The sequence below is a fragment of the Eriocheir sinensis genome, chromosome 57 (assembly GCF_024679095.1).
Source record: "Eriocheir sinensis breed Jianghai 21 chromosome 57, ASM2467909v1, whole genome shotgun sequence".
NCBI classification, from domain to species: domain Eukaryota; kingdom Metazoa; phylum Arthropoda; class Malacostraca; order Decapoda; family Varunidae; genus Eriocheir; species Eriocheir sinensis.
In genome coordinates, this window is record NC_066565.1 from 3,870,015 (window position 1) to 3,880,014 (window position 10,000).

Here is a 10,000-nt window from a genome sequence, read left to right on the forward strand (position 1 = left end):
TTCCCTCTCTTCGGCAGGAGTTCGCGACGCTGACCAAGGAGCTGAATGGTGCGCGGGAGAATCTGCTCGAACGAGATGAGGAGATCACCGAGCTCAAGGCGGAGAGGAACAACACCAGGGTGAGTCTGCGTGTGTGTGTGTGTGTGTGTGTGTGTGTGTGTGTGTGTGTGTTTACCTATTTGTAGTATACAGGGTCTGGTCTCAAACTCGAATAGCCCTGTCTACCAATCTATATTTGTCCAACTTTTCCTCTGTGTGTGTGCGTGTGTGTGTGTGTGTGTGTGTGTGTGTGTGTGTCACCTCTTGGTCTGCTGCGGGTCTCTCCGTTTGGGTTGGACTGAGACCACGCACACACAACACACCGCGACAACGAGGTCACAGCTCCTTGCCTGACTGCTAGGTGATCAGGGACTACACGTGAAAGAAGATAAACCCAACTTATCTTCACCCGGCCGGGGAATCGAACCCCGGTCCTTCTGGTTGTGAGGCAGACGCTCTATCCACTGAGCTACCGGGCCGTGTGTGTGTGTGTGTGTGTGTGTGTGTGTGTGTGTGTGTGTGTGTGTGTCATTCTTTACTTATTTAATTCAATTTTCTTTCCCTCCTCCTCTTCCTCCTCCTCCTCATTCTTTACTTATTTATTTAAATTTTCTCCTCCTCCTCCTCCTCCTCCTCCCCGTTTTCTTCCTTTTCATCGTCATCTTTTCATGTTTTTCTTATTTTCTTCCTCTTTTCTTCTTCTTCTTCTTCTTCTCCTCTCCTCTTTTCTTCCTTTTCATCATCTATTCATGTTTTTCTTCTTATTTTCTTCCTCTTCTTCTTCTTCTTCTTCTTCTTCTCCTCTTTTCTTCCCTTTCTTTTTCATTGTAATCATCATCATCTTCCTCCTCTTCCTCCTCTCCTGCTTCTTCTTCTTCCTCTTATTCTTCCTCCCACTCATGGATCTACGTGACCTCAGACCTCTTATATCGTTGGTCCCTCCTCCTCCTCCTTCTCCTCCTCCTCCACCTCCTCCTCCTCCTCCTCCTCCTCCACCTCCTCCTCCTCCTCCTCCTCCTCTGACCTGTATTGGCATCACGTAACCTTTCTCTCCTCCTCCTCCTTCCTATTATTTCTGCCTCCTCCTCCTCCTCCTCCTCCTCCTCCTCCTCCTCCTCCTCCTCCTCTTCTTTCTCCTCAAGATCTCATGTTTTCTGGGCTGATGGACGTAGAGGAGGAGGAAGAAGAGGAGGAGATAAAAGAGATTGGGCATTGGTTAGCAAGGAGAGAGAGAGAGAGAGAGAGAGAGAGAGAGAGAGAGAGAGAGAGAGAGAGAGAGAGAGATTCTTGGATAACTATTCTAATCTCACCTTCTCTCTCTCTCTCTCTCTCTCTCTCTCTCTCTCTCTCTCTCTCTCTCTCTCTCTCTCTCTCTCTCTCTCTCTCTCTCTCTCTCTCTCTCTCTCTCTCTCTCTCTCTCTCTCTCTCTCAATGATCACTGACACACACACACACACACACACACACACACACACACACGCACCAACCCGCTCACTCACTCACATAACCCCGCACTCATTCACTCCTACCTTTAATGATTAGTTACATATATCGACATACACTCTTACCAGTACGACAGACTCAACTAACTAGCAAACTGCCGCCTTGCTTACACTCCTTTGTCTGCTCGTACACTTCAACACCCACTCACTGCCGGGGGTGTAGAGTCGGGGATAAAAGAATTCGACTCAGACTGCAGGGAATTATAAGGTTGGGACCCCGACTTGACTGCGATTTCACCTCCCGACCCCTTTCCTGCCCCCCCTCTTCTGCAGTACAGTGGTAGGGAATCATACCACACCACACCGCACCCAGCCACACCACACCACACCCAGCGACACATCACACTTTAAGGAGTCGGAGATTTTTTTACCAACTACCGACTTCGACTCTGATTCCACCTCCCGACCCCTTTCCTCCCCCCCTCTTCTGCAGTACAGTGGTAGGGAATCATACCACACCACACCACACCACACCCAGCCACACACCACACGTTCAGTTGGAGTCGGAGATTTTTACCGACTCCGACCACTCCGACTCTAACTCCGACCACTCCGACTCTAACTCCGACCACTCCGACTCCAACTCCGACCACTCCGACTCCAACTCCGACCACTCCGACTTCAACTCCGACCACTCCGACTCCAACTCCGACCACTCCGACTCCAACTCCGACCACTCCGACTCTGACTCCGACCACTCCGACTCCAACACCGATTCCACCTCCCTCCCCTTTTCCCCCTCTTCCGCAGTACAGTGGTAGGCAAATCACACCCCGCCACACCACACCACACCACACCACATCACACGTTAAGGAGTCGGAGATTTTTACCGACTTCGACCACTCCGACTCCACTCCAATTCCACCTCCCTCCCCTTCCCTCCCTCTTCCTCAGTACAGTGGTAGGCAAATCATACCCCGCCACAACACACCACACCACATCACACATTAAGGAGTCGCCCCTCTCTCCCCTGCCACCCTCCCTCCCCCTACCGCTTCCTTCCTGCCCCTCCCTCCCCCCCCTCTCTCCCCTGTCACCCTTCCTCCACCTATCACGATGTTAGAATCTGTACAGAGGAGGATGACAAAGATGATTCAGGGGGTGAGAAACTTGCTTTATGAAGACAGACTGAAGCATTTAAATCTACACTCTCCAGAAAGGCGAAGGTTGCGAGGAGACCTGATCGAAGTCTGTAAATAGATGAAGGGCTTTAATAAAGGGGATGTCAATAAGATTTTGATAGTAAAAGAGCCAGGTAGGACGCGTAGCAATGGTTTTAAGTTAGACAAATTCAGATTTAACAAAGACAGGCAAGAATTGGTTCACCAGTAGAGTGGTGGACGAATGGAACAGGCTTGGGGGCCATGTGGGTGCCAATACCATAGATACATTCAAGAAGAGGTTAGATAAAGCCATGGATGGTGAGGTAAGGTGGGGTTGAGTGTACAGGAGCTGCCTTGTATAGGTCAACCGGCCTCCTGCAGATTCCTTACGTTCTTATCTTCTTGTCCCTCCCTCTCCTCCTCCCTCCCCTTCCCTCTCCCTCCCCTCCCTCTAATCATCGTCCCTCCTTATCCCCCTCTCTCCTCCTCTCTCTTCCCCTCCCCGTGTTCCCTTCTTGTCCCTCCTTCTCCTCCTCTCTCCTCCTCTCTCTATGTTCCCTTCTTGTCCCTCCCTCCCCCTCTCTCCCCTCCCTCCACCTCCTCCTCCCCTTCCCTTCCCCTACTCTCTCGGTCTTCCCTTCTTATCCCTCCCTCCCTTCTCCCTCCCACCTTCCCTCACCTCCTCCCTTCCCTGTCGCCCTCCCTCCCTCACCCCCCTCCCTTCCTTCCCTCCCGTCCAGCCGCACCGAATACATCACACTCCCCTCAACTCTCCGTCCAGTTCACGCGACAACCAACACGCTAAGACTCACCGTTGTTATATTGTCGTACTCTGCTTATGTCTGCCGATTTCCGACCCAAACCCTGCTTTCATCACCTCAATAACTGCCTTCATGTATGGTTATCGTTAGAATGGTTAATAATATGTGTTTCTTGGTAATAGTTATGGGCCAGAAACAGGTAAATACGATCCTCTGAGTACGATAATTTGGCATCGGTGCGCGGCTAACTACACACTCCATAGAAGGTTTGACGCTCAGAGGAAGATGTGCGTTCACGGTTGTCAATGGTACACCCCTCACGTTACCCCCCCCCACCCCCTCCCCTTCCCTCTCCCCTCTCCCCTCTCCCCCTCTCCTCCTCCCCCCAGCTCTCCCCTCTCCCCCTCTCTCCTCCTCCCCCAGCTCTTCCCTCTCTCGGTCCTCCCTTCTTGTCCCTCCCTCCCCTCTCCCCTCTCCACTCTCCCCCTCTCCTCCGCCCCCAGCTCTTCCCTCTCTCGGTCTTCCCTGTTTGTCCCTCCCTCCCCTTCCCTCTCCCCTCTCCTCCTCTCCTCCTCCCCCAGCTCTTCCCTCTCTCGGTCCTCCCTTCTTGTCCCTCCCTCCCCTTCTCTCTCCCCTCTCCCCCTCTCCTCCTCCCCCAGCTCTTCCCTCTCTCGGTCCTCCCTTCTTGTCCCTCCCTCCCCTTCCCTCTCCCCTCTCCCCCTCTCCTCCTCCCCCAGCTCTTCCCTCTCTCGGTCATCCCTGTTTGTCCCTCCTCCTTCCTCTCCCCTCTCCCCTCTCCTCCCCCAGCTCTTCCCTCTCTCGGTCTTCCCTTCTTGTCCCTCCCTCCCCTTCCCTCTCCCCTCGCCCCCTCTCCTCCTCCCCCAGCTCTTCCCTCTCTCGGTCTTCCCTTCTTCTCCCTCCCCTTCTCTCTCCCCTCTCCCCTCTCCTCCTCACCCAGCTCTTCCCTCTCGGTCTTCCTTCTTCTCCCTCCTTCTCTCTCCCCTCTCCCCTCTCCTCCTCCCCAGCTCTTCCCTCTCTCGGTCATCCCTGTTTGTCCCTCCCTCCCCTTCTCTCTCCCCTCTCCCCCTCTCTCCTCCTCCCCCAGCTCTTCCCTCTCTCGGTCATCCCTGTTTGTCCCTCCCTCCCCTTATCTCTCCCCTCCCTCCTCCTCCCCTTCCCTTCCTCTCTCCGGGGTGCCTTCTTATCTCTCCCTCCCTTTCTCTCCCCTCCCTGGTAGGGGGGGGAATCTGGAGTTGCCTTGTGTAGACTATTAGGCCTCTTGCAGTCTCCCTATGTTCTTATGTTCTCATGTTCTTATGTTCTTCCTCTCTCCCCTCCCCTTCCTTTCTTGTCCCTCCCTCTCCTTCTCTATCCCCATCCTCCATCTCCCTCCCCTTCCTTCCGTCTCCCCGTTTTCACACACACACACACACACACAAACACACACACACACATACATACAAAAATTGACCTCTCTTCTGGCCACTCCTCTTAATTATATAGGAGCAGTGATTAGCGGGCTTTTTTTTTTTTCATTATTGTTTTGTTTTTTTGCCCATGAACCGTTTCCTTTACTGTAAAAAAAAGAAAAAAAGAAAAGTTGCAAAACCTCATAACATTACATACATACATACATACATACATACATACATACATACACATACATACCTACAAACAGACAGAGGAGGACCAGACTATAAAATAAATAGCATCCCTTTATAGGAGAAGTGATTTGCGGGCCTTTTTTTTTTTTTTTTTCATTATTGTTTTCTTCTTTTTGCCCTTGAGCTATTTCCTTTACTGTAAAAAAATAAACGTTGCTAAAACTCATAACATTACACACACACACACACACACACACACACACACACACACACACACACACACACACACACACACACAGGCAGAGGACAGACTACAAAATCAATCTCATCCCTTTAGCAAATATTTAATAGTCGCACCAACCTTAACTACCTACCTACCTACCTATCTATCTATCTATCTATCTATCTATCTATCTATCTATCTACCTGCCTACCTACATACAACGTTTGGAGTGCTAAAACCCATACTAAACACACTCCTCAACTCCCCACTACATGCCTCTCCACTCCCTCGTTCACTCCACTAATCCCTCCCTCCCCCTTGCAGCTACTCCTTGAACACCTGGAGTGCCTAGTGTCCCGGCACGAGCGGTCGCTGAGGATGACGGTGGTGAAGCGGCAGGCGGCCTCGCAGAGTGGCGTCAGCTCGGAGGTGGAGGTGCTCAAGGCCCTCAAGTCCCTGTTTGAACACCACAAGGCTCTGGACGAGAAGGTGAGGCGGGGTGAAGGGGCTGTGTAGGGGTAGGTAAGGGGCTGTAGGGAGGGTGTAAGGGGCTGTAGGGAGGGTGTAAGGGGGTATAGGGAGGGTGTCAAGGGTTGTAAGGGGGTGTAAGAGGTCAAGACAAAAACAGCCTTGAGGGCCAGCACCACAAGGGGTCAGAGTGTGGCAGCAAGCCTGCAGTGACCATGCTAGGGAGGTTTGTGTCCAAGGTGAAATCACTCGCCAGACCAAGAGTGTAGCGTAGGGACCCTAATCCTGACCTGCTGGGGGGGACGCCGGTGCTGTGATGCAAATCTGACTGGACAAGGTGGTGACCATGCCCGGCAGGTAGTGGGTGAGTCTTGGTCTGTCCACACAGCTCAGGGCAAGCTGCAGCCAAACCAATCACCACAGAAGGCTTGTCAGGAGCCTTGTGATGGCTTTCCCAACCTTTTCAAACCTGTCCTGGGATGCCTCAGTGACCTTGAACTGGAGGTGCCAAGGAAACCAGATTCCAAGCAGCAGCTGTCTGCCAGCCACTTGATCTGTCCACACCTATCAGCCTTTCATGTGCCTTTCATGTGGTAGCCTACTTAGGATGTCAGAATCGCGGCTGTACTGTTTCACTGCCATCTAGAGAGTGAGCACCTGATTGTGAGTGTGTTCAAGACACATACAAAGTCTCAGTGAAGTTAGAGCCAGGCTCAGAAGGAAACATTAGTTATTGAATTATTGCTTCCATTCTGAAGAAGTTCCACCAACATCTGTGTGACTGTCTGTCACTTGGTGTTGGTTAGATTTCATGAGCCACCAGCACTGGTGGTGCTGGGCCAGCCAAGGCTACTCCTGCACTCGCTGCCGACCAGCTGGCTTGGTGGCCAGCACAGCTGTGCCAGCCCCTACTCCATGGATGGCAAGAAGAGTGCTGTACACAGAAATGCGGATACTTTGAGCCCTTGACCAGCTGGTGCTGATGCCTCCTTCCATGGGGAGGAAAGTGTGGATGATGTGGACACAGTTTGTGCTGCCAGTGTGATGAAAGACAAGGCCACCGGGGGAGGTGGCGGCTGAGTGGCTAGCGTGCTGGCCCCGTGCTCGCTGTGTACTTGACCATGCGGGTTTGAGTCCGCCGCTACCACGTCTGATTTTTCAGCCTTGTGTTGTCCTGAAGACCACCACCCATCAACCCGGACTACAGAAGAAACATTCAGGTGAATCAAGAATGAGCTCCGGGGGCAGCAAAACAATGTTAGGACCACATGTGCCGGGATGAGGAGGTGAAAATGAGTCTGAACACGGAGGAGACGTATTCTTAACAGTTATAAACAGGGGGAGGGGGAGGGGGAAGGAAGGAGGGGGAAGGAAGAGAAAGGGAAGGAGGAAGGAAGGGGAGGGGGGAGGGAAGGAAGGGGAGGGAGAGGGAGGAGAAGAGATGGGAGGGGAGGGGAGGAAAGGGGAGGAGGAGGAGAGAGAGGTGGATGGAAGGGGGAGGGGGAGGGAAAGGGAATGGGGGAGGGGAGGGGAGGGAATGGAGGGAGGGAAGGGGAGGAAAGGGGGAGAGAGGGAGGGAGAGAGAGAGAGAGAGAGAGAGAGAGAGAGAGAGAGAGAGAGAGAGAGAGAGAGACAGAGAGAAAGTCTATGGTCTAAGCCTGCCATATTTCAGTTAGTAGGTTGCTTTCTGCTCACCCACGTAATCATTTGTATAATTTGGTAGGTGGCATCTTAGGTTTGCTCCTTCAGCCGGGAGGTCAGCTGGCCTCTGTGCATTACTGCCAGAGGACGCGGCGCCGACTGAGGGAAAGGAATACACATAATCTTACAAAAAAATGTTAACACGTCCGCTGCGATTGCCACGGATTTTGCCTTCACAGAGAGAGAGACAGACAGACAGACAGACAGACAGACAGACAGACAGACAGACAGACACACAGAGAGAGAGAGAGAGAGAGAGAGAGAGAGAGAGAGAGAGAGAGAGAGAGAGAGAGAGAGAGAGGTCTAAGGGTGTGTTATCTCCACAGGTGAGGGAGCGGCTGCGGGTTGCCCTGGAGCGAGTGGCGTCCCTGGAGGAGGAGCTCACACACACCAGGGATGAGGTGAGTACTTGGTGGCCCTCGGCTCATTCATTTACTCATTCACTCAGTGCATTCATGAAGGGGCTATTACACTGGGCAAATTTTCTGTGGATCTTCAGTCAAACCACGATTTCCGCTGGCGTGGTTCTCATATTTCCGTGGTTTTCTGACGTGTCCACGATCTTCCAAAGCTACGGTAGATTTCACCGAAGGACGACGGTATTACTCACCATCATCATCAGCAGCAGCAGCAATAACAAGAAACAAATGAGGGTTAATATGTATGAGGAGTAGGTGTGGTCTGTGCAGCACAAGGGACATATATTCTATGTTGTTTATACCTCAGTGTATGCAAATTAATCTATTGAGCATTGGAAATGGTCTAGAACATATGTTCAAAGGGGGGGGGGGGGTTGGGGGTCGAGTGAAAAGGCACATACATACATTTGTTTTGGTGGCAGTGGCGGCCATTGGGAGGTGAGCAGTGTTGCCAACAATCTGGTTAGCGATGGTACGCTTGGTTAGCAATGGTACGCTAGGTTAGGGATTAGCCCATGCATGTGAGACCAGGTCCACCACGTGTGGTTATTATTATTATTATTTTTTAGAACACGCAGCCCAACGGCTGCCGTGCTGAGGGCCAGGTATAGTATTAGGTAAAGGTGTGTGTTCTAAAAAAAATAATAACCACCTGGTCTCACATGCGTGGGCTAATCGCTAACCAAGTGTTGGATCATTAGCAACACTGCTCACCTCCCAGTGGCCGCTTCCGCTGCCGCCGCCACCAAAACAAATGTATGTACATACCTTTTCACCACCATCGCTAACCACCCTGAAACAGGTGGTGGTATTTGTCCGCCACTTTTTACTAATGTAGTTTAAGAATAATTTGTGACTATTGAGAGAGAGAAACCTCACTCGCTCGCTTGCATAGAAAACGGGCAGAGCGGGGCGGAGTGTGCTGCGGGGAAGCGTAGTACTCCTGATATATGTACCTCCCTAAAAGTAGTTTTTTTTACTGGTTTACACAGACAAAAACTGTCTCCAATAAAAAGTAGTCATATTTTGCCCATGAAAACATAATTTGTGTCTTGATAATAATAGGCCTACTCCTGCTACATTTTTACCCAAATGAGAACCACGCCAGCGGAAATCGTGGTTTGACTGAAGATCCACGGAAAATTTTCCCAGTGTAATAGCCCCCCTAGACTCATTCCTTTAGCGAGTCATCCAGTTATATAGTGACTGGCAGCCGTTCCTTTAATATTTGCTCGATTTTAACATACCTTTTGAACATAAGACTTTTTATCCATCTTCCTTTTTACTTAACACTCAGTTGTCAAAAGTTGGTGTAAAGAATCAACGAAGCCAGCTCACCACGCCTTCAAAGACCACTCATTTACCTGTCCATTCACTCTCTCCTTCATTATGGCATTAGTGATTTTTTGTAGCCTAGAACATCACAACACTTTTTGATCCACTAATTAATTATCCCCATGTGTGTGTGTGTGTGTGTGTGTGTGTGTGTGTGTGTGTGTGTGTGTGTGTGTGTGTTTCTGTCTCTGTCTCTCTCTCTCTCTCTCTCTCTCTCTCTCTCTCTCTCTCTCTCTCTCTCTCTCTCTCTGTGTGTATGTGTGTGTGTGTGTGTGTGTCTGTTTGTCTCTCTCTCTCTCTCTCTCTCTCTCTCTCTCTCTCTCTCTCTCTCTCTCTCTCTCTCTCTCTCTCTGTCTATGTGTGTGTGTGTGTGTGTGTTCCTCCCCCACAGCTGAGTCAGTACAAGCTGGGCAAGGTGCCGGGGGATGGGGCGGAGGGGGAGCGGGTCAACGGCGAGGCGCCCCAACAGTCCCTGGAGGGGGGGCCGGCGGGGGTGAAGGGCCCCCCCTCCTCCAATAGTGACCAGGCGCATGGGGTGAGTTGTCTGCTACTGTTACCTTGCTTACTTTAGCCTTACCTTGATGACTGGATCTACACACACCTTACCTTACCTTACCTTACCTTACCTTACCTAACCTTACCTAACCTTACCTTACCTTACCTAACCTTACCTTACCTTACCTTACCTTACCTAACCTTACCTTACCTTACCTTACCTTACCTAACCTTACCTTACCTTACCTTACCTTACCTTACCTTACCTTACCTAACCTTACCTTACCTTACCTTACCTTACCTTACCTTACCTAACCTTACCTTACCTTACCTTACCTAACCTTACTTCA

General features: G+C 51.1%; 1 protein-coding gene across 1 annotated transcript in view; it reads left to right on the forward strand.

Annotated features, from left to right (window-relative positions):
* Positions 1 to 10,000, forward strand: part of LOC126984340 (liprin-alpha-1-like) — a 152,547-nt gene that overhangs the window by 34,217 nt on the left and 108,330 nt on the right. Inside the window, exons 2-5 of the mRNA XM_050837952.1 lie at positions 18 to 119; positions 5,557 to 5,721; positions 7,728 to 7,802; positions 9,547 to 9,690. Coding sequence (XP_050693909.1) covers positions 18 to 119; positions 5,557 to 5,721; positions 7,728 to 7,802; positions 9,547 to 9,690 — 486 coding nt within the window. The remainder of the gene's footprint in view (positions 1 to 17; positions 120 to 5,556; positions 5,722 to 7,727; positions 7,803 to 9,546; positions 9,691 to 10,000) is intronic.